This window comes from Camelus dromedarius, chromosome 18 (assembly GCF_036321535.1).
Source record: "Camelus dromedarius isolate mCamDro1 chromosome 18, mCamDro1.pat, whole genome shotgun sequence".
NCBI classification, from domain to species: Eukaryota; Metazoa; Chordata; class Mammalia; order Artiodactyla; family Camelidae; genus Camelus; species Camelus dromedarius.
Genome location: NC_087453.1, coordinates 8,807,504 through 8,831,756, shown reverse-complemented (window position 1 = coordinate 8,831,756; position 24,253 = coordinate 8,807,504). Strand labels below are relative to the sequence as shown.

The following is a 24,253-nucleotide window of genomic DNA, read 5'->3' as shown; positions in this document are numbered from 1 at the left end:
CAATGTCAAGTCTCAACTCAAGAGTGAAACAACTAGACAGAGACCAAGTTCTGATGAGTCATGTGAGCTCTTGGGTCCTGCCAAATCTTAAGTCAGAAACACCTCTGAACTTTTCAGTTATATAAGCTAGTAAGATTACTTTGGCTATTAATTTTTGCATAAGTTAGTTTCTGTCACTTAGAGTTGATGAATTCTAATATCCCTTCATTTTTTGGTTTCCTCAGACAACCACAAATCACAAGTCTAGCGTTGGGCAAATTTTAAGGAAAATGAAGTTAGGGTTTACATTAAAATACATACTTTATCTGTGACTGCTCTAAAGTCTTTTGTCACTTCTCTATCCCCAGCAGGCTTTTTGTCTTTTTCTGGCTAATACTGTAGAAACTGTCTAGCCCAGACTAGATTGTAATACTGATTGTAATGCTTGTCATGACCACCACTGAATCCCAGTGCCTGGCACATAGGAGGTGCCTTATAATTATTTGTTCAATGAATAAATGAACAAGAAACTAATTTATTTAAAATGTCTAGTCTCCCCACTTGCCTCCATCTGTGAGGTTCCACATAACAAGTTCAAACCTCATCTACTTTTCCTCTGCTCACTCCAGTCCACTCCAGCCTATCTCTTAAAAACCCCAGGCTTGTTCCTACCTCAGGGCCTTTGTACTTGTCCAACCAGGAGGACTTCTGCCCTAGTTCTTTCTCCGCCTGGCTCCATCTCCTCTAGATCTCAGCCTAAATGTCACCTCCTCAGAGAAGCCCTCCATGACCACCCTGCCAAAGCAGCCCCACCCTACTTTTCTGATACAGTTCCAAGCTGTTTGATTTTCTTTACAAATCACCATCTGAATGTCCATGTGCATTTATTTGTGTTTATTGTCTCTCTCCCCAGGAGGTCCACTTCACCAGGGTAAGTCCTTGTTTGTTTGTTCATTTCTGTGTCCCAGTGTCCAGGCCAGAGCCTGGCACATACCAGTTGCTAATAAACATTTTCTGAAGGAATTCACCAATAGGGATCAGCCTTCATTACTCTATCACCATGATCTCCTGCATGAAGATCATTCCTTATAAAATTGTGGGTCCTCTACAAAAGCATTTGGAGATGTCAACATTAATCCACTGTCTTAGGTGACAAAGCTCCCATCCTGAGCCCAGGGTTGTGTGGGAGCTGGGAATGGGGTAGGGGTGGGGTCTCATCCTCCAGGCTCCTTACTTCCCCTCCCCCAGCCAACCAGGAAACACGAGGCAGCCAAGGTTAAGTAGACTCTTGCTGCTTTGTTATAAATATATTATGTACATCCAAAACATGACATTAAAATATTACTCCATGTTACAGAAAAGATATTAAGGCTTTCTATTATTTACATTAAACAAGCAAGCACCTTTAAAAAAAAAACCCAAACAAAAAAGCCCCACTCTTCCTTCTCTGACATACCTCTGGCCAGGGGGGACACTGTCCCCTTCCAGATGACCAAGACCCTTTGCAGAGGCTGTGCCCTTTGATTAGAAATGTCAGCTCTGGCTGAATCACGTGGGCAAATGGGGGATGGGTGGGGGAGGACGGGGGTCCAGACTGGGCAGGAAATTCTGATCTCTTCTGGCCACTGCCCCCAGACCCTTGCTGTAGTTTGCCATCCTTGGTGGACAAGCTAGGCTGAAGTTGTGACTGGGGCTGTCTACCCGTCCAGGCCTTCAGGGTCAGTTTGCAGGGCCATGGCAGGGTAATGCTCCAGGGACACTTAGGTGTGCCTGGGGGCTCCTAAGACCACTGGGGGCAGACAAAGAGAAACAGATAAGACGACTCAGTGGCCCCAATACCAGCTATGCTGAAGGGCTCCCCAGGGGGAAAAGGGGCAGTAGGAGTGTGCAGAGTGGGTGAGCTTCTCCTCAACCCAAGGGATGGCTAGGAGGGCGGGGCTCCTGTTTTTTTTTTTTTTTGCAGAGTCAGGCTTGGCAGAGCAGCTCAGGTGGCTGGGGAGGGGCCAAGGAAAGAAAATGAAAAAAAGGAAATGAAAAATCAGTGGCTCAAGTATTGTGTCACAAGGGGTGGGCTGGGGGTGCCTGGGCCCAGCCCAGGAGGTGTCCTCTCCACCTGAAGGGGCCAGCACAAGGAGGCTGGAATTTGGCAGATGGCTTCGGTTTTGGGGAGCTGGGGAAGGTTGGCAATGAGGTGGCAGCTCGGAGGAGTTATTTGATCTTCTGTGCCCATTTCATGTCATCTGCCCGAGGCTTCTCACCAGTCAGGCCCTGGATAATGTCCTCTAGGCGTCGCCAGAAACCTATCTTCTCCAGAGGGTAGTTGAGCCAGCCTGCAATGGAAATAGGGCAGCGGGGTGTGGGGAGGGGTTATATGGGACAGCAGAACTGGGAGTAAGTTTGCAGAGGGGAGGGGACAAGGACTGACCAAGGAGTCTGGGGACAGGTGCTTACCACCAGTGGGCTTGATCTTTGGGGCTATGCAGACATGCCTTCATCCCCTCACTCACTTTCCTATTGAGTGCTTAGTACATGCCAGGCACGGAGGCAGTGTTTCTTATCAAATGACTCTAATGCCACCTTTTCCAGGAAGCCTTCTCTGATTACTGCCTAAGCAGTACTTCAGACCTGTCATGCCACCCTTTTTAAATTTCTTTACAGCCTTTATGATAACTTGTAACTATTCTCGTTAATTCACCATTTCCCTCTTTTGTGTTAGTTTCTCTCCCCAGCTCTCAACTAGAATGTCAGTTTCAAAGCAAAACCCCATGTTCTTTCACTGTTGATCCCAGTGCCTAGAATGCCTGGCACAAAGTAGGTGCTCAATGAATATTGCTCATAATCTTATTTAATCTGTATCACAGCCTCTCACCTGAACCATGAGGTAGGTACTATTATTAGTATCATTTTCAACATGAGAAGACTGAGGCTTGGAGGGGAGTTTCTCAGTTAGTACATGGCTAAACCAAGATTGATCCCAGTCCTGGCTGACCATTTAAGTGATCTACTAAATAGCCTAAATTCTAACCCCTCCACCTGCCTCTAAAAAGCCTGACTTTAGGATGTACAAAAAATACTTTTTGTGGCTCTCAGTTCTGCTTCCAGAAAGGAAAAACCAACCAAACAAAAAAACCCTGAACCCCCAAACCAGTAGCTGTAGCTTATCAAGTACCTACTATGTGCCAAGCACTTTGCATCTGCCATCTCACCATTCACACTGCAGCCCTGGGAGGCTGGTACATGAAGGAGGTGGCTGTAGCCCCATCTTGTGGATAAGAAAAATGATATTCAGGGAGGCTGTGAACCTCTGAAAGGCACATGTGGAGGAACTGATAGTTGAACCCAAGTTGGCCTGACTTGATGGCATCTGCGGTATACTTAACCTTAAAAAGACACCCAGCTGGCCCCAGAAAACCTGCTCACCTTACTTCACCCCTTTGGCACTGGCCCATTAACTACCTATGGCATATAGGCCTCCTTACTATTCCTTGCTCACAACAGGCATGTTCCTGCCTCAGGGCCTTTGTACTTGCTGTTCCCTCTGCCTGGACTGATCTGTCCCTATTTATCTGCAGGACCCCACCCAAACTTTTTTCAGATTTCTGACCTCCTTATATAAACAGCTGCACCTCCCTCCCCTAGTGAGTCTCTGCCCTTCATCCTGCTTTGTTTCCCCCCATGACACTTCTCACACCTGGACTTTTTCATCTCTCCTAACATTCTATCCCTCACACCCCTCACTACTCCTTGCTGCTCCTCAAATCAACCAGGCATGTGTGTTTGTCTCAGGGCCTTTGCACATACTGCCGCTTCTGCCTGGAGTGTTTTTCCTCTAGATTTGCATGACTTTTTCCCTTAGTTCAGATGTCACCTTCTCAGTGAGACCTTCCCTGACCACCGTAAGGGTGAAGCCCCTCCCATTTCCTTCTCCTACCCACTGCGTTATTTTCCTCCATAGTAGTTAACACCATCAGATGTAGTACTTATTTTTTCAGTCTGGAACATCCCCTGTTAGAATGTGAATGCTATGAAGACACGGATTTTTGCCTGTTTTGTTCAATGCTGTGTCCTAAGCCCAGAACAGTGCTTGGCACATAGCAGGTAGTAAATATTTGCTGGATGGAGGTGGTTGGAATCACAACTCTATGGAGGAGGTATGTGTTTGTGTGTTTATCTTGTTTACTGCCGTGTCCTCATTACCAAGTGCCTGGCACATAGTAGGGGCTCAAGAAACGTGTTCTAAGAGAACGCTCCTGCAGGGCAAGGCCTGCATGACCTTTCACTGTGACCTCTGCCCTTCTGAACCTAAGGATCGAGCTACAGAGTGGCGGCGCCTATTCCATACTATCCTGTAGTCGCACCTGTGGTGATGCAGAAGTATGTCTCGTGGGGTGAGACGTGGTGGATGCGATGGTGTTTACGAGGCAGGATGACATGCCAGTCCTGCAGGAGGGTGACCCAGCGTGGCAACCCAAAGTATGTGTGTGACCACTTGTGGATCTGGTTGGTGAAGGTGCTGAAGATAATCAGGCAGAAGACGAAGCATTCCCAGGGATACAGCTGCTCCAGGGCTTCTGCAGGGTGGGGAGAGGGTGGGTACTCATAGGCCCCAGACAGCAGTCACACAGGGTGGGGCCCACCACCAGCATGGACCTCACCACTCACCTCTGGGCAGCTCCCTTCCCAGAACAGCACCCAGGTCTCTTTCCAACCCCCTGTATGGCCTCAGGCAAGCTCAGACTCCCCTCTGGGCCTCAGTCTCCCCTTCTGCTCAGTGGGCAGATCATGGAATCAAGCATAAGCAGTAGTTAAGAATGTGGGCTCTAGAGTGAGGCAGAGCTGGGTCCAGATCCCTGCTCTGACGTTTTTTGACTATTTGAACTTGGGTCAGCAACTCTGCCTTTTAGAGTCTCAATTTCCTTATCAATAAAATGGGAATAAGTCTTTGTCCAGGTTCCCCTGAAGTAGAGCCTGAGACGAGGATTTACGTGCCAGTGATTTATCTGATGGGGGGATCCTCTCTTTTGGAGAAACATTTGACGGAGTGAGGAAAGTAGGACTGGGCAGGGGAAGAGTGAAGCAAAAATGGGGTGGGAGGAGTCTTGTCTCAGCCTCATTGTGGAAAGAGGGGTTGTCTGAAACGTCAATGACTCCACAGAGCTGGTCCAACTCAGAGGCAAGGGGGCTGGTCTTCTGTACGCTTTTCTTGTCACCACCTTGAGGCTTATTCCAAGAGGAAAGACAGGCAGTTCTCAGAAGGAGCAGCTGGGAGTGCCCTCACAGCATCCGGGGGAAGGGTGCACCCAACGGGGAAGAGGATATGGGCAGGGCACCACCGCACCCACAGGAGGCCCACGGGAGGGGTGTGTGTGTGTGTGCCCGGCCCCAGAGTCGCCCTGGAGGCCGACCACCAGCTGGCATGCTTACCTGGGCTCTGGGTACAGAACTTGTAGGCCATGTTTAACAATGGCAGCAGTGTCACCAGGCAGTTGTCCCCATTGGTCTCAATGAAGTCGTGCCTCGTAATGGCTGTTGGGTCGATGTGATGCTCCCGGAATGGTCGGATGAAAGCCTGGGTGGGGTAGGGGGACGGGAAGGGGGATAAATCTGAGCACTCAGCACTGAGCTGGGAGGATGGAAGTCTCGGCAGCAAAGCCACCTTGGCCACCCTACCCGGGGAAAGCCTACATGAGAGCGGAACTGCAGAGAGGAAGGCAGACACAGGCATGGAGAAGGACTATATGGTCTGTCCAGCCTACTGGACCCAGCCAGGCCTTAATTTGGCTCCACTTCTAAAACTTTCAGTACACGAATCAGTACCTTTCTTTGGTTAAGTTTGTACTGGACTTTCTATCCCAACCAAAAAAGTCTGAATGACACAAAATAAAGTTCAGTTCAAACAAATGAACAGTGAGGTGCAGCAGGGCAGGCAAAGAAGAACAAGACACGGTGTGGCCCCCAGATTCAAGGGGTTCCAAGAAGGTGGACACACATCAAAGTTTTCTGACTGTCCCAAGCCTGATGCTTTTGCTTCCAGAAAGATCCCAGGGGATTCTTGTTCCAGTCCTGGAGGAGAAGCATGGAGAGCCAGCTGGAATGATGGTTTCCATCTTTCAGACAGGGAAGCAGAGGCTCAGAGAGGAAATGGGACTCACCTGAGGTCAGACCACCTGACCCCCTCCTGGAGGAGACAGGCTGGGCTTCGGGGATGGGTCTACATACGCACCTTCCCCACGATGGGCAGCTCCACGGAGCCCCAGGTGTCAGCTCCCCAGTGCACCAGGCCGGACAAGAAGTCAGCAATGAGCGCCCCTGCAACTGTGGGCAAGAGGAGGGTGAGCCAGGAGTGGGGTGACAACAGGGACATCCCCGCCCACTCCTCACCCCAAATCAGGAAGCCATTCACTCGCTTGCTTGCTCACTCACTCATCTGTTAGGGGAGAGGGTGTCCCTTCTCTACTTGGGACACTTTCTTCTCTGTGAATGGAGTCTCAGGTACAACATTCCTGGCCTCAATCTGGCCCTTTACTTGCTCTTCCCTGCGGGAGATGCAAGCCTTCATTCGCTTGGTGAGTCTGGAGAGAATAAACCGGGCATGCTCAGATCAGCCCAACCTTTCCCTATGAGGGGCTGCCTGTCCCCTTCTCTCTGAACCACACAGGGAGGCCCACCCTGCTCCAGTGCTGCCAGTGGATGGAAATGTCCTCCTGGGGTTTGGTATCAGGAAATACCTTAGGTCCAGACAGCCTAGTTTTTATCAACAATAAATGTGATAATTTGGCCTCCATCAGCCTTTTCCTTGTCTTTGTTCTGAATTTGTTCAGAACTGGAGTGGGATGCCCTCAAAGTCCCCCAAACTATTCGCTCACTTGAGGGTTCAGTGGAATACAGAGGTTAAGTGCTGCTACATCTGGCCTCAAAATTCCAGCTGCCACTTACTAGCTGTGTGACACTGGGCATGTTACTTAACCTCTCTGTGCCCCAGTTTCTTCTAGATGGATGAGAATGATGGTGACTAAAAAACATTTATTCTCTTTCCCTTGCACACCCTTACACACCTCTGGGTCTCAGCTTTTGCAGTTCACTGTGCCTGGAACATTCTTTCCCAAGATGTTAATACAGCTCACTCCCTCACTTCCTTCAGATCTTTACCTCAAAGGTCCTCTGGGGACACCTGATCTAAAATTGTAACCACTCGCGTCTTCCAGTGTTTCCTATCTCCTGTCTTCTTCTCCAAGCACCTATCATCCTGGACTTCATTTTTATTTACTGTCTCCCCCACAAGAATGTCAGCTCTACAAAATTAGGGATTTTAGTCTTTTGTATATGGCTGCATCCCAGTTCCTGGCACATAATATGGTTGGGTAAACATTTGCTGAATTCATCAGTGGAAAGCACTAAGTACAATGCTTGCCACATAGTGAGTCCCCAACACATATTATTGTTGTTGTTATTGTTATTCAGTCATTTAGTCTATCAAGCAACATTCTGTGAGGACCTACTGTGTCCCAAGCTCTAGAGTCAGACATTGAGCTCATGTCTACTGGGGCAACGAGGCGGGGAAGCTGCAAACAAATGCAGAAAACAAATTAGTCCACTGGGTTATGTGACTTGAGGCAAACGCTCCCCCTCCCCAGATTTAGTTTCTCAGTGTGAACTGGCTGTCCAAGGTCCAACTGGGCCATGTAAGGGCTCTTCAAGTTTTGTAGGGGCCCTGAGCCCCTTGATGACAGCTGACCAGGGCCCTGGGGCACTGTGGAGGCTGAGAAAAGCCTCTAGATGCCTCCCTGGAGAGCAGGACTCACGAGGAGAGGGGAAGAGTGTGTGTGTGTGGGGGGTCACTGAACGTGCAGTTCTGGCACCTGGTGCTAAACCATGAATAAAGGCTTTCCAGAGGTCCTGGAGCAGCCCCCCTACATATGCCAAACATGGGACAGATGGTGGGGGCAGGGACTTACAGCTGCACACAGGCACCTACAAGTTCCTGGTGACAGGGGTGGGTGGGCTGGTGGAGACAGGCAGAGGCCAAAGGACAGATCGGGAAAGGGGCTGACACCGCATGGGTGGCTGGGCTGGGAAGAGGTCAAGGCTCAGCAGGGCTCAAAGGCCCGTGTATACAGGGCCTTGCCTGGGGCTGGGCATTTGTGTTCCTTAGTGACAGTGCTGCGAGAGTGAACCTGGGCTGAGGAAAGGACCGGGGAAGACTAGGGAGACAGAAGCCTAGGGCTTTTGCACTTGCTGTTCCTTTACCTGACACCTCACTCCCCAACTCCCCGCTGAAGATCCCTGAGTGGCTGGCTCCTCCTCAGCCTTCTAACTCAGGCAAATGTCACCCAACCCCCCTGACTAAAGCCATCCTCCCAGGCAGATGCTCTTGGTCTCATCTCCCTGCTTTATTACTTTCACAGTACTTGTCACCATCTGAGATGGCCTCATTTATTTTCCCCACTCCTAGGATGAGGAGCACGGCTCAGAGAAGTTGAACCACCACCCCGATCCCACAACTTCCCAAAATTATATCTGCTTCCCATAATTATAGGTTGGTTTTGCTGATTCTAGAACTTCACACAAATGGATTCTTGCTTTTTGGGGTCTAGCGTCCTTCAGTGGCATAATGCTTCTAGAGTCACCCATGTGACAGTTGTTTATCAGGAGTTTGTCCTTTTAATTGGCAAGTAGTATTCCATTGTCTGGATGTACCACAGTACACTGATCTGTTTCACTGTTGGACAACTAGGCTGTTAATAGGCTGGGGCTGTTACGACTCAGGCTCCTGTGATCATTCATTTACAAGCCTGTGTAGAGACATAAGCCCTCATCTTCTCTGGGTAAAGATGTTGGCTACTTACTTATTTTTACTTGATATTTATTGAGCACTTATAGCTACCAGGCCCTGTGCCTGCACCTTAAATGTTTTATCTCTCTTAATCCCTAAACTGTACCAAGGCCAGTCCTAAGCCGGTTACACATCTTATCTCCTTAATCGTCCTAAGCATTTAATCCTTACAGATGATAACAATGATAATAAAAAACATTACAAAAACAATATTGGTGATCACGTTAGTACTGGAGTGCTTCCTGTGTGCTGGGTGCTTTGTTAAAGGTGTTAAAAAGTGCATTATCGGGGAGTAAAACTCCCCATACCTTAAATATGGGCTGTCCACAGTGACTTCCTTCCAAAGAGAATACAGTATGGAAAGGGGGAGGACAGTAACTTTATAGTGGAGAAACCCGACAAATACCACTTGGGCCAGGGGGTCAAGGTCAACATCATAGTGCTAAGTCATGATGACAGCACATACCCCTGCTATACTTGATGGAAATGGCACTTGACTTCTGACCTCTTCCTCCCCAAGACATGTAACTAAAAAAAACACTAGACAAATTCCAGTAGAGGGCATCTCACAGAATACCAGCAAAACTGTCCCCAAAACTGTCAAGACCACTGAATACAAGGAAAATCTGAGAAACTGTCACAGCCAAGAGGCCTGAAGGACATGACAACTAAATGTGATTTGGAATCCTGGATGGGATCCTGGAACAGAAAAAGGACATTTGGTAAAAACTAAGGACATCTGAATAAACTATGTATATGTAATATAATAATGTATCCATGCTGGTGCGTGGACTGTAACAAAGGCATGATACTAATATAAGGTGTTAATAATAGGGGAAATCAGGGGCGGGGGGTATATGGGAACTCTCTGCACTATCTTACTGTTTTCTATAAATCTAAAACTGTTCTAAAAAATAAAATCTGTTTTTAAAAAATGTATATTATTTCACTTCACATCTGTTGTGAGAGGCCCCACCACATGCCACTTTCTGGAGGAGGAATTGAGACCGGGAGGGTAAGGACTGCCCAGGGTAGAAAGTGGCTGGGGCAGTGCGGGCTGCTGGCCACCGTGACCACGGTGAGGGCTGTTCATGGTGACGCTGTGCCTTCACATCCAGGTCTGGGAAATGGGGATATGAATAGTACTTACCTGACTTAACTACAGTCAGTTGATACAATGGGTCAATAAATGCAGGTCCTTGGGACATACATAGTAAGTGTTCCTCAAATGTAGTTAGTTAGTTAGTTTAAATATTACTCCCCTCTCTGAGCCTCAGCCATGTCACCCCTCAAATGACCAGCCCCTGGCCTTTTCAGGCTGCCAAGCAGGGAGGGGCGTGGGCTTTAGGCAGATGTCAGGAATTATTTTGGAGAGAAGTAGCCCTCCCCCTCCCTCCGGGAGGAAATGGCTCTTTGCTCCTCTGGCCTCTATGGGCCAAGGGAGCTGGTTCTAGAGCAGCGACTCCAGGCCTGCTGGACTCCAGGCCTGCGGCCCGTGGCCTCCTTAATGGGGGTGGGGTGGCAGAGGCGAGCACACAGAAGCTTCTTTGTCCCAGTGCTTGTGGCTGGCTCACCCTGGGGGTGGGCAGCTTGGGCCTGGTTACCACACTGTCTGCAGGAAACCGGGAATGGGTGGGAGATGGTGGATGACTCACCAGGTGACTTTATACAGCCTCTGGGCCCCTTGGGGCCTCCATTTCCCCATAGGTCATCCAGCTGGGACTTCCTGGCCCCTGCCTACCTCAAGGCCTGGTGTGGAGACAGAGTGGCTGAGGCAGGAGTAGACACTGTTGAGGGCTGGTCCATACCTTCCTGAGGCCAAATGCTGTCTTTACCACCTTCTAGCTCAAATCCCATGGAGACTCCTGCACCTGACCCAGGGGATGGCCATCACCTAAGGCCCTGTGACTGCTGACCTCATTGCTGACCTTTCCATTCACCAGCCTGGAACACTGTCCCCTCTGTTGGCCAGAAAACTCCTACTCACTCCTTAAAGCCCCAGCTCACAAGCCCCCACACTTTCCTCTACTTTCCACAAGTGCAACAAACAGCTCAGGGCTCCCAGGGCCATTCACTTGTTACTCATTCACTGTCTTTGTCAAGGTTTCTAATGACTCCACGGTGGCCCGTCACTGCCCTGTCTTGCTGGTCTGCACGTGGCTGCTCCTAGTTGACCCCACGTCTTATGGAAACACATTCTCTCAGCCTCTGCAACCACTCTGGGTTCCCCACCTGCCTCTTTGGCTGGCTCTTCCTCCTCTTCCCATCCTGGAAGCAGTGGAGGCCTTGGGCCTCTTCTCTACTCACACTCAGTCCCTTGGGTGAGGGGTCCTCCGCCAGCGTCTAGGCTTCAAACACTGTCTCTACTCCCAGGACGCACAGATTTCAAGCTCCAGCTGCCTTCCCAACTCCAGACCCAGATCTCCGATTTCCTGCTCCACACCTCCCCTTGGTCCTCAGGGAGGCAGCTCAAGCATCCTCCCTCAAGTGAGCTCCTCCAACCTCTTCCCAACCTTGCTCCTTCCATCACTCAGGCCAAAAGCCTGGGAGTCGCTGCTCACTCTGCCCCTGCCTCCATCTCAGCAGCTCACCTCTCACAGCTCACCCAGAATTTGAAGGCTTTTCACCACCTCCACTGTCCTACTGGGTCTGGGCCACCATCTTCACCTCCTCTCTGGCCCTCCCTGCCCTCATCTGCCTCCCTGCAGCATCAGATGACGTCAGCTCCCAGTGGGAAAGCCACCAATGGCTTCTCACGGCCTGTAGAATAAAACTCCAAGTCCAGACCACAGCCTTCAAGGACCTACACCTGCCCCCACTGCGTCTCTGAACTGCCACCAACTACTTTTTCTTCGGCCAACTTTTTCCAGCCACACTGGCTTCCTCTATATCCTCCAAATGCTAAGGGCACACACCAGTCTCAAGGCCTTAGCATTTGCTGTTCCCTCAGCCTAGAAGGACCGGCCCAGAGATAGCTGTCTGTCCCTCTCCCTCACTTCCTTCAGGTCTCTGTGCAAATGTCACTTTTTCAGAAGCCTTCTCTGCCAATTCCCTTATCTTGATTTTGCTTCCCAATATTGCATCATCTGTTTGTGTTTATTAACTAGGCACCTTTTCATGGCTTCTGGCTCCCGTCATTTCTGGGGCCTGCCAGGGGCACCAGAACCTCTGGGGAGACAGCACTAGGCTGGGGTGGGCTCTGGAGGCTGGCATGGTGCCCTTACTTTCTGCGAGTCAACACACAAATCAGGGCAGCTACTTAAATCGATTAGGAACTGTGCAAACACCATTATCAGGGGATTGTCTGCTCTTATCAGCCCAGAGGCAAAGGTGTGGGATAGAAGAGCTGGTGCCACATGTAGGTGAGAGATCTGCTCGGCACAGGGCAGGAAGCTCTGGTCCCAAACAGGGAAGGGAAGTGGTGACCTGCCCGGGCTCCCCAACCCGTCCTGGCTCGCACAACACACACTGGGTTCTGGTGCTGCTGATCCTTTGCCCAAACTGGGCCCACTGCCTAGAACACCCTCTCTTCCCAGTGCCAACTGGATACCCTTGTCAGGGAGTCCATGGTTCAGTAGCCGGGCAGTTCTGGATATGCAGTTCCAGACTCTGCTGCTGCCTGGGTGAGGGCCAATGGGCAAGTCACCTGGCCTCTCAGAGGATGGTGATCAGAATCTCCTCACTAAGTTGCCACCAAGAGTTAAAAGAGCCCAGCATGGGGCTTGGCACATGGTAGGCTCGGGAAATATCCATTGTTAAACTGACCACTGAGGCGGGAGGTCTGAGCCCTGGTGAGTGGAATGTTAGGCGGTGTCCCCTCCTCACCTCTATTTAGTCACTGGCCCTCTCAGCAGTTACACACACCTGCATTTGCCCTTGCAATGGTCCCAGGAGGGGACTGAGAGCAGTCTCACTTTACAGATACGGCAGATGAGGCTCAGAGATACGATGATACTTGCCCAAGGCCACACAGCCAGGAAGTGGTGAAGCTGGGACTTGAACTCAGGTCTGTAAGGTCCTGCCTGTAACCACTCTGAGATGGGGCACTGGGGCTCACACTGTCTATACCCCTGCCCGAGGCAGAGGCTGGAGGTGCAGGTCCCTCTCACCCCTGGGCAGAGGAGGTGAGTATGGCTCCTGTGGGCGGGGCCTCGGCTCCCCAGCACTGGATGGGTTAAACTCTGTCCCCTCCCCTCCAGCTGGTCCTACCCCCTAGCAAAGGCCCCCCAGCAAATGCCCACCCCCACCCCAGACTCAGATGGCTCAATTAGCTGGCCTGAGTACTATTGGCTTAGGCCACCAGAATGCTTTTAATGAGATTGTGGAAGCTGAACACTTAGGGCAGGCCAGGCAGCCAAGGGCACAGCTGCCCTACTTGGGAGCCCAGGGCCAGGGAGGGCATGAGAGCCTGAGGCAGAGGGAAGAGAGGAGGGGCAGAGTGTGGAGAGGAAGGAAACTGAGTCATCCCAGGACCTTGGAGTGCTTTCTGGTCTGACATGTGACTTTGGCCAGTCCCTTCTCTGAGCCTCGGTTTCCTCACCTGGAAAATGATGACAACTGCACATCACCTCCCTGCTGTGGATGGGTGAGGGCTGACTGATGGGAAACGCTTGGTAGGCACTACCATGCTGCAGCTTCCTTATTCATTCATTCATTCATTCAGATTCAATATTTATCCAGCACCTACTGTGTGAGGCTTTGTGCTTGGGGCTAGGGACAAAACAGTGAACAGACAAAAATCTCTACTCTCAGGGAGCTGACATCTGAGTGAAGGGAGACAGATAATAAAGAAAGAAACAGAATGTATAACAGAGTGGGGTGAGGGATAGGGGATGTCAGGGTTGCTATTTTTGAGGGAGAGCCTCCCTGAGGAGGTGACCTGGATGAGGGAGTGAAGCATGCAGGTGGCTGTGGGAAGAGAGTTTGAGGCACAGGGAAAGCATGTGCCAAGGCCCTGAGGTAGGAGTGTATCTGACAGAGCACAGATGAGGCACAGTGAGGTGGCCAGTGAGGTGGCCAGTGTGGTCGGAGCAGGGTAAGCCAGAGGAGAGGAGGGAAATGATGCAAGGAGGAGCTGGGGCCAGGCTGTGTGGAGGAATTGCGTTTTATTCTAAGTATGCAGGGGAGATCAGACGAGTGGTGTGACCCCAAAGAGGACTTAATGGGATCCTCCCAGTTGCCTGTGGATAATGGACAGCAGTGGGCAAAGGTGGAGACCAGGGAGGAGGCTTCTGCCATCGCCCAGGCAGGAGAGGATGGTGCTGGACTAGGGTGAGCGTAGTGGAGGTGGAGAGTGATGAATTCTGGATGCATTTTGAAAAAAGAGCCAAGAGTATTTGCAGTTTGGATGTGGAATGTGAGGGAAAGAGAAAAACTGAGGATGACGGCCCAGGTTTTTGGCATAAGTGACAGGAAGGACACAGGTGCCACTGAGTGAGATGGGAGGCAGGGTTCCCACAGCCTGTACCCAACTCGTGCGCACAGAGGCACGTGTGTAAGTCGCCATCAGAGTGGTGCAGACACTAGGTAGGTCCCTGGCCCCTGGGGGAAACTGAGGCAGGCAGCAAGGGCTTGCGGGCACTCACCGACACCCAGCATTACGAGGGGCATGTGCTCCCAGCGGGCCAGCAGTAGGAGGTGGACCATGTTGTGAACGATGAGGCTGAAGCACAGGACCACACAGCACCACTCCTGGAAGCGCTTGCCTGCAGAGAGAGGAGGCAGGAGGTTGAGTGTGGGGCAGGTGGCAAAAGGTAGAGGATCAGAGCCAGGCAGAGCTGGGCCCATGGGGACTCTTCAACTGTATTCCATGAGTCTAAGGTGCTCCCCACAGGCTGAACTTAGAGACTGCCTGACCATTTCACAGATGTCACTGAGGCCTGGAGAAGGGGAAGGGCCCTCCCAAGGTCAGACGCTCAGGGCCGGTTGCATTAAACCAAGCGTGGGGCCCTTCTGAACGCAGGCCCCTGTGCACAGGCCACATGCCCGTGAAGCTGGTCTTGCACAAGCCAATTCTTTGGCAGACAGGACCAGAATGCTGGTCTCCTGGGCCCCTTTGGGCTCTCTCTGGAGACACCTTAATGAATTTAATGAGCTTCTTTTTTAAATCGTCTTCATCCCATCACCTGTCCCCTTTTGTAGATAATTATTTGGAGGCAGAGGCTACAAAGAGCTTTTAGTTCCAGAGATTCCAGATCCCATCCAACTTATATCAAGCAGGGAGAAACAGGCCTTGGTTATACCTTCTAGGGCTCCTGCCACAGGGAAGAAGAGGCTGTGCAGGTGAGGGATCTCAAACTCTTGAAGTCTCCCGGGGCCAGGCAGGTGCTATGAAGGAGTGAGGTGGGCGGGGTGGGGACAGCAGGACACCACAGCATTGTGCCCTTCCCAGAGCAGTAGCCACTAACTGGCTGACTACTGCCAGGTGGGAGTGTGGGCCCAGGGAGACCAGAGCCTCAAATTCTCAAAAGAAGCCAGAAATCAGGATGTGGGTGTGAAATCTTCTCTTTAAGCGCTGGCACATATTTTTAATAGCACGTGAGCTCGGACAAGCTGAGTCACTCACTGAAGCTTTGTTTGAGGAGTCAAAACATTGAAAATAACCATAGTGTCCACTGCTAGGGGAATCAGACAAATTAATTTGGTTCATGGCGTCTCTGGAGCCAGGGAAAGAGCCTGGGTGACTGTTCATATGTGGCTGTGGAGGGACATCCAGGACAAACTGGCAAGTGCAAATGGAAAAATGCCAAACAACAGTCATTTACATAAAAAAAGAAAAACTCTATAGTCAAACATTCTCTTTTGAATTTAAAATCTGTGAATGTACTACTCCAGCAAAAATCTTTTTTCATAATTGTAAATTAAAATTTAAAAAAGCAAAAGGAAATAAAAACACTGCAAGGGTGACAGGGCTTCTGGGAACACTGCTTTCCCAGACAGCTGGTCCCAAGGGCAAATCTGCTCTTGCAAATCCTTTTTTTTTTTTTATGAGGGGGTGGTCATTAGGTCTATTTATTTATTATTATCATATATGTATATTTTTAATGGAGGTACTGGGGATTGAACCCAGGACCTCATGCATGCTAGGCATGCGCTCTACCATTTGAGCTACACCTTCCCCTCCTGCTCTTGCAAATCTTGATCTGGAATCTCCACCTCCAGAAAGCCATCCATGATGCCTCCTTTGACCCTTGGCCTCCCCCAACATGGGGCCCATCACGAGGGACGTTACTACCTATATAACATCCATCTTCCCCTACCTAAATGTGAACTCAGGAGGCCTGGGACCATGCTTGGCTTGCTCACTAGGGCCTTGGCACACAGTTAGTGCTCAGTAAATGCTTGTGGAATGAATAAATTCCCAACCATGACTGTAAAGAAAAACTGCCAGGCTTTGTCTCTGGGCACCCCTTCCAGAAGCACCGTGGGAAGGTAATTTAAGGCTTCCCATTGTTCCTGGTAGGGAAACAGGTTTGCAGAGAGAAAAGGCCTTGTCCAGGCCGCATAGCAACAGACCGCACCCTGAGCCAGAATCAGAACAGCTGCCAGGGGAAAAGACCAAGGCTCAGAGTGGGGAAGGGACATGCCCAGGGTCACTGAGGCCCACAAAGGGCTAGGATCCCAACAGCATTGCTCAGCAGCGGACCCAGAAGCCCCTAACTTCCCGCCTCGCAGTCAGGGGTTATTTCCCTGGGGCCACAGGCCCTGTCATCCCAGTTGTCCCACCCGGGGTCACCGTGACCAGGACCAGAAGGGCTTTCCCTTTCGTGGTTCCTGTCTGTGGCCAGGACTGGGGCTCAGAGATTTACAGGGACAGCAATGTAATCAAGTAGAAATAACGGCTGCTAACATCCACTGAGGCCTTTTATGGGCTGGGGTCCAGGGTGCAGCCCACATCAAAGAGGTTGCAGACCTGCTCCCTCTGGCATATTTTGCTCTTAGTTAAAAAAAAAATTGGCTACACTTAAAACCCAGTCCTCCTTCCTCCCTGCGGCCTCATACTGGATGAGTTCCCTTGGTGGCAGTCCTGGTCAGGTTCCTGCAACCATCCGAGTTTTCGAGCCTGAAGCATAGTCCCTCATTCAAGTCTAGTCTCTCCAGGGAGGAACTGTGTGATCCCATTTCCTAGACAAGGAAAATAAGGCTCAGTGGGTAAATGAAGAGCTGGGTTTGGAGCCTAGGCTCGACTTAGGACATGCTAGCCTAGATGTTCTAGACTGTTACGATTCCAAAGATAGCCCAACTCTCTCCCCATGCCGCGGAGAATGTCCTGAAATCTGAATATTTTCCCATCTAAACTCTCTTTGGCCTCTGGAAGCTGGACCCTTCTGCAGATCAAGTGCTTCAACTATGACCCATGAAAAACATATCTATAATAAAAAGTGGCCTTCATGGAGCACCTATTATCTGCTAGGTACAGTGACAGGGATGATGGCAACCTGCCCTTGCCACACGCCATGGGCTGAGGACCACTTATTCTTCAGAGGCAGAAACCAGGTGTGGAGAGATGAAGTGACTTGCTCAAAGACACAGCATGGACAGTCAGCCTGGGAGGGCCTGCATGGTCAGGTGTTCTAAATGGTGTCACTTCACAGATGGGCAGACTGAGAACCCAGGGAGGGGAAGGACTCTGCTCAGGACAGAAGAGCTTGGGCCACCTCTGGCAGAGCACTGAGCCTTGTTTCCCTGAGCCAGTCCTGGCCTGGCCAGGGTCCATGGTCTGGGCTGAGTTACAGCAGTGCCTGCCTGTTGGCCGGGGGAGGGGGCTGGGCTTGTGGTGGCTGTGCAGGACTGGGAGGTGCAGGGGAGGCCACCTCTGCTTTCCTGGGGGCAGGCTGCCGCCAAAGGCTTGGCATCAGGTTTGACAAGCCCTAGATAACCTGCACTCCTGGTGGCTCTGGGCCACTAGGAGACCCTCGGCCTTGGGGAGATGGGGGGACAGGAGGTAGGGAGAAGGCAGGGACCAGCGAGGGACAGAGAGACAGAGATGAGACAGAACAGGAATCAGAGACACAGAATCAGAGAGGAGAAACAGAGAGAAGGAAAGATGGACAAAGAGGAAGAAGGGAACAAGTATGACCAGAGAGAAGGAGAGACAAAGAAATGGAAAAAGAACAAGATTGAGGGAGACATAGAGAAAGCAGGGCCAGGAGTGTGGCAGGGACTAGGCCTGGTCGGGAAGGAGCCTCAGGGAGGCCTGTTTAGGGGACAGAACCTAGGCTCAGCTTTGGGACTATACGCCAGGACTCCCACCCAGCACTCCTGACACCTTCCACCTTTCCCCTGACCCCACACTAAGAGTCCCTGTGTCCCACAGGGCAGGGGCACCTGTAGTGAGCCAGCGCGGGTGAACAGCTGGCCTTAGTGACCCCTCAGGATCCACCCCCGGAGCTGAGGCACCTGAGAGGTGGGGGACACATAGCCAGATTTCAGGCACCTGTTGGGAAGCCGGACACTTGCCTCACCTCTGGGCTTGACCATGAGGGTGGGGAAGGCCTGCCAAGAGGCCAGGCAGAGGGTGGGGTTGTGCTGAGAAACCCAAATGTGGACCCTCTATGGCTCCTGGGACCCACGGTTCCCAGACCAAGGCCCTAACTCCTTGGCCAGACACCCGAGGCCCACAGGTTCGGGCTCTGGCTGCTTCACCCCAAGCTGCCCCGATCAGATGACTCACAGCTCTCAACCGACACTAGGCCCACCGTCTCTACGGCTGGCCCTGCACACATGCTGCCCCACTGACCTGGAGCACTGGCGCCCCTCCCGCACACCCACCCTGGGCTGGCTCACTTCCAGAGTGAAGATTCAGAACATGGAACCTAGAATGCCCTCGACCAGTGTTCTGGTTCTGGTCCTGCTAACTGTGTGATTGTGGGCAGGCAGGTCACCGCTTTTGCAAAGCCTCAGAAATGACAGGGTGCAGGCACTGCAGGCAAGCCAAAGAGATGCAGTCCCTGGCCTTGCTGACCCTCCCCTCCAGTGGGGGCAGGTGGAAGCCTAATCTCAGGCAGGACAAGCAGCAGGAAGAGCACACGTGGGGGCGGAGCTCTGAGATGGCTACGGGGTCTGTCACACGGAGTTAGTATCAGGGTGCACCCAAGACAACTGTAGTGAGGATGAAAAGAGAGCGAACGAAGGCAATGCCCAGTACACAGTGCTCAATAAAGGTCAAACATGTCAACTGTCCTATTATTGCGGCTGACTGTCACAGTGCCAACCCATCTCTAGCCCCAGGAATCTCAAGAAGTCAGTCCTGGAGCCTAGAAACTTTTCCTACTCTCCCCTGGCTCACTGTGCTCCAGCCCACAGGCCTCCCTGGTGGTCTGCAAATACTCCAGGCTTGCTCCCACCTCAGAGCCTTTGCACTTGTTGTGTCCCTGGTCTGGACCAGGTCTTCCTCAAATATCTTCATGCCTCCCTCCCTTCTGGTCTCTGTTCAAATGTCACCTGCTCAGTGAGGCCTTAACTGCCCCCTCTTTAAAATGTCATTGTCCCCAGCATTTCACTTCCCCCCTTTCTGCCAATTATTTGTTCCATAACGCTTGCCACCATTGGGCAAGTAAGATATTTCCCTTAGCTACTGGGCTAACTAAAATGCCAGCTTCATTTTCCTGTTTTGTGCATCGCTTTGCCCCCAGGGACTGGAACAAGGACTGGGACAAGGGTGCTCAATGTGTACTGAGTCTAACCCCTCATTTTCTAGGTAAGGCCCAGAGAGGTCAAGGTTCTTCTCCAAAGTCACACTGGGACGGGACAGAGGCAGGCAGAGGGAGGCCTATGGAACCTGGAGAAACCAGTTTCTTCTCTCTTCTCTCCCACTTCCAACACCAGGGCAGGAGGAGTGAGGCTTGGCTGTAGGTTTGTGGCACCAGGAGACTGTGTGGCTGTTCTTCAGAGAGTGAGCGGCACTTAGGGAAACTAAGCAAAGATGCAATCATGATGGAATAGGGGAGATGGAAGATGGTTGGGGAGGCTCAGAAGGCCTAGGTATGATTTGGTTGAAAGCAGGTAGAGTTTCCTCAAGTGGGCAGAGCTGGACACCAAAGGAGGAGGCCTCTGAATCCTTACCCTTGATTCCCAAGTGGTGAGTCTGAGGACCAGAGAGGTGAGGCAGCTTACCCAAGACCCAAGATCAGATATTGGGTTAATAACAGGGATTGCCTGTTATATGCCAGACACCGAGCCAAAGTAAATAATTTCATTTCCTTTTCTCAACGGACATTAAAAAACAGATAAACTTTATCTTGTCCCCATTTTAGAGGTGAGGAAATTAAGCCTCAGAGAGGGAAAGTGGCTTATCCCAGGTCACACAGCTAAGAAGCAGAGTCAGGACACCAAGTCCAGCCTGCCCCAGGGAGCACAGGAGATTTTAAGTCCAGAAGCTGGGTGTCTGGGGAACAGGCTGAAAAAACCATGGCAGAATGAGACAGGTGCACAAGGCAGGTACAAAAAAAATCACACCCAGAGCAGGGAATTGCAAGTCCAGAAAGGCCTCTGGGGACCTAGGACTCAACAAGAAAGCAAATGGCCCAAGGTCACACAGACAGTTATGGCAGAGATGGTATGCAAACCCAGGCCAGTCTGGGCAGGAAGCCAAAGGTGGTAGTGGACCCATTCCCACCCACCCCAGGCAAGGGCTGTACATGGCTGCTGCCTCCTGGCAAACGGAGAGATGTCAGAATGTTTGACAAACAAAGCTTGATGTGATGGCGACACCCAGGCAGAGGGGCCTCCCAGTCACCTGACTCTGGAGTTCTCAAAAGCACTTCCTTAACCTCTGGGGATACTTGTCCCTCTCAGGGCCTGGCAGTGAGATTCTTCAGGCTCAAGTGGAAGTCAGAGAAGGGGGTAGGGGCTGGTGCTTGCCGAAGCATAAAGGGTAGGCACAGCAGGAAGAAGCCAGGAACCTTGGTCTGGCGGTAGAACTAGAGTAAGGGTCTCTAAGTTATGGTCTGGTCTGGGGACCCCTAAGTCCTAATGGAAGGGGCTAATATACATACATGGAGGAGGGGAAAAGGCTGGAGTTGAGGCTTGTATATGAGAGACGCTTAAACTGGAGGATTTGCAGAGCCCTCACCACCTGGGATCCTGGGATTCCAAAATACAGGGTGAGAGTTAATGTTGGAGTTGGGGAGCAGGAAGGGGATGGTGGTCTGTAGGCACTGAAGCTTTGAATCTAGGATGAGGCTCTGGAGGAAGGGCGTTGGGGCACGCGATAGCTGGGGGCCCCTGAGTCGGGGTTCCCAGACCAGGGGGCCTGATTGCCCAGATTTGGGGGTGAGGTCACTGTTTGCAGCCCAGGGCCCTGGCTGGGAGCAGATGGGGCCCTAGAGTATGAATTACAGACCTGGGGAACCTGGGATAGGGTGTGACTTTTAAGGAGCCGAGGGCACTGCATGTGGCTACGGGGCTGCCTGCAGCTTGGACTGCGTCCTGGAGTGGGAGGTCCCTACGTTTAGAGGAGCTCTTTGCAGCCACGGGTACCCTAGGCTAGGATCCAGACCTGGCGGTGCGATGGGCGCTGTCTGTTGCCGGAGGAGCTGATATGGCAGTTCCTTGATCTGAGGACTGTCTTTGCATCCAGAAAGCTCCGGGGCAGGGATTCTGGCTTGAGCTTGGAAGGGGCACTGGGGTGGGGTCCCGGGAGTTAGGGGAGCTATTTGCAAGTTAGAAGCCGCGGCTGGAGTTCTGCATCTGGGCCTGAGGCTGGGGTTCCGATATGGGGGATCCAGGGTCTCTGTCTGCTTCCCAGGCTGGTGACTGCAGGCCCGGAGGGGAGCCTGGAGGGGGCCCCGGAGGTCCTACCTGGCGAGTAGAGCGCGGCCAGCTCGCGGGCCCCAGCATGCTGCGCGCCCCAGCGCCGGCAATACGCTGCCTCATCCTCGTCGAGCTCCGGCTGCTGGCCCGGATCGTTCTCGGCGCCCGCCATGGCCACTCGCCCTGCCCGCCGGGTGCGTTCTGCTAGCGGCGGCGGCAGCGGCAGGGCCGCGGAACCGCGGCGAGATCACGCCGCCCAATGACCGCCCAGCGCCGGGCGCGGCTGCGGCGCCGGCGGGGGCCTCGCCCGGCCGAGCGTCATAGCCAATCGGAACCCGCGCCGAGGCCGCGCCGGCCAATCAGCGGCCTCCGAGCTGCAGCCAACCGCGGCGCGCGGGAGGCAGGACCGCAGCTGGCGCAGCTGGGCGGGGAAGCGTGGGGCGGCGGCGAGTCTCTGCCCGGCAGGATCCGCTCTGCCTCCGGCCACGGCCTTGGCCTCGGCGCCAACCACAGGGGAACGCGGGCTGTGTCGACGCCCACCTCCGGCTCGGTTTACCGACCTGTGCAATGGGCCGAAGTTCTTCGCCGGCGGACTCAGAAGCGGGCGTTTCTTCAGCACACACAGTCAAGAGCCTGCTGTGTGCGCGGAACTGGAGTGGAAGGTGCCTGGCCGGGGCCGGGGAGGCAGCGCTTGTTGGGCACTTTGAATAGTAGGCTGGCTTCTCGAGTCCTACCACATGTAGAGGTGTTACGAGGACCGTGCACACACCTACTGTATGCCAGCTTGTGTTGTGCTCTCGGCGACGAGAAACGTCGAACCTGACTGACCCTCAGGAGCTCCTGCCTTCCTGAGGGAGAGGACAGTAAGCTAATAAGTCACTAAAAGATTTGGTGAGCGCTTAATTTGTGAGGCTCCGGGCCAAGAGCTAGACGGCGGCATTTTGTTTTTACTCTTAATAACCAATTATGTTGCCTCCTCAGAGGCCTCTCCTGACTACGCTACTGAGTTGCCCCCTCCTCCAGTCACTGTGACATCACCCTGTTTTGTCTTCACAGTGCTTGTCATAGGCAGTGAACTTACAGTTATGTCTCCTCCGCCAGAAAGTAAGCTCCTGAGGGGCGGGAATTGCTCGATTCACAGCCGAACCCCCAATTCTGGAAAAGTGTAGGGCACATGATAGAATCTCAGGAAATGCTTACCAAATTAAATAGGGCTCAAATGACTTTACGACCTCAGCAGGTAAATGACAGGCCTAACTGACTACAAAGTACACAATAATTGCTCACTTGAATTCCATAAGGTGCCACCAAATGGGAGCCGTTATAGAGGCCAGGGAAGGGCCCAAGAGGTGCCTAAGGGGAGCAGGGAAGGGAGGTAAGATCCCTTCTAGAATGCCTTTTGGAGGCTCTATCCTCTCCTGGTTCTCTAAAGGTTAAGCCCTGGATTTCTCAGCTACTAGGGAAAGCCAGCCAGCCACCCCAGGTGTGTTTCCTGGGTGTTCCCACCCTGGGTGGCCACTATCCCCAGCCAGGCCCATGCTCCTTCCCTGTTTCCTTCTATACGTCCTCCCAGAAAAGAAAAGTCTGCTTCCATGGTATAGACATGTTGCAGCCCAAATCCTAGTGAATTCTGGCAAAATTGGCCTTGTGTTTTTATTAACTTCTACAGTTTGATTTTCAATCTGGATGCTTAAGGCAGCTTGCCTTTGTGGGAGTTGGATCTCAGATTTCAGGGAAACACCCTCCCAAGGTGTCTGCAAGTGTCCCAAATCTCCAAGCAGGTTGGGATGGCTGGTTACTGCTAATGTCTGGGAGATCCCCTAGTGACGATCTGAGTTCATTTTTCATTCATTCTCTCAACATGTTAACATAACATTAAGCACCGACCTGGCCCAGGCTGTTATAGGGAAGCAGCAGGGAACGTGACAGAGTCTCTTGGGAGGTGGGGGTGAGGGTAAGGGAAGGCCTGTTCAAGAAAGTGACACTTGAGCCAAGACCTAAAGTGGATGGAGCAAGCTATGCCAACATCTGGGGCAAATTGTTCCAAGCCAAGGGAACAGTGAGTGCAAAGGTCCTGAGGCAAAAACATGCTTGCCATGTCCAAGAACAACAAAGAGACCAGTGAGATGGGAACTAGGTGGGGGTGGGGAGGTGGGAGGAGGAGAGGTCAGAGAGGAAGGGAGAGGGGCAGATAAAGCAGGGTCTTGAAAGGATTTAGAGGGTCTTTGGTTTTTCCTAAAAATGATCTGGGAAGTCTCTTCAGTCTAGGGTTTTGAATAGAGGAATTACATGACCTGATTTATGTATATTTTTAAAATTTATTTTTAATATATAGGACATTCACATGCTTCTAAAGAAAATATATTTATATATGTATTCATATAATGGAATCATACAAGACATAGCCTTTTTTGGTCTCACTTCTTTCACTTTGCATGTTTTCAAGATACATCTGTGTTGTAGAACTTCATTCCTTTTCTGTGAGAATTACCATTCCATTGTATGGATAGTCTTCATTTTGTTTACACATTCAATTGATGGAGTTTGTGTTGTTTCCACTTTTGGCAGTTATAAATAATGCTGCTATCAACACTCCTGTACAACTTTTTGTGTGGACATATGTTTTCATTTTTCTTGGATATATATCTAGAAATGGAATTGCTAGGTCAAATGGTAACTTTGTTTAAC

General features: G+C 51.6%; 1 protein-coding gene and 1 long non-coding RNA gene across 4 annotated transcripts in view; one reads left to right on the top strand and one right to left on the bottom strand.

The window, feature by feature from the left end:
* Positions 1-1,271: 1,271 nt before the first annotated feature.
* On the bottom strand, positions 1,272-21,847 carry PEDS1 (plasmanylethanolamine desaturase 1). Its single transcript, XM_010978659.3, has 6 exons — positions 21,614-21,847; positions 14,398-14,517; positions 6,203-6,294; positions 5,404-5,548; positions 4,338-4,550; positions 1,272-2,309 (listed from the first exon to the last, which is right to left on the bottom strand). Exons 1-6 carry the CDS (start codon positions 21,735-21,737, stop codon positions 2,188-2,190), a joined length of 816 nt encoding a protein of 271 aa, XP_010976961.1. The 5' UTR covers positions 21,738-21,847; the 3' UTR covers positions 1,272-2,187.
* Positions 21,848-22,004: 157 nt separating this feature from the next.
* The window catches only part of LOC135323415 (uncharacterized), a 225,301-nt gene continuing 223,052 nt past the window's right edge, over positions 22,005-24,253 (top strand). For all 3 annotated transcript variants that reach the window (XR_010385021.1, XR_010385019.1, XR_010385020.1), the window contains exon 1: positions 22,005-22,227. This is a non-coding gene — a long non-coding RNA (uncharacterized LOC135323415). The remainder of the gene's footprint in view (positions 22,228-24,253) is intronic.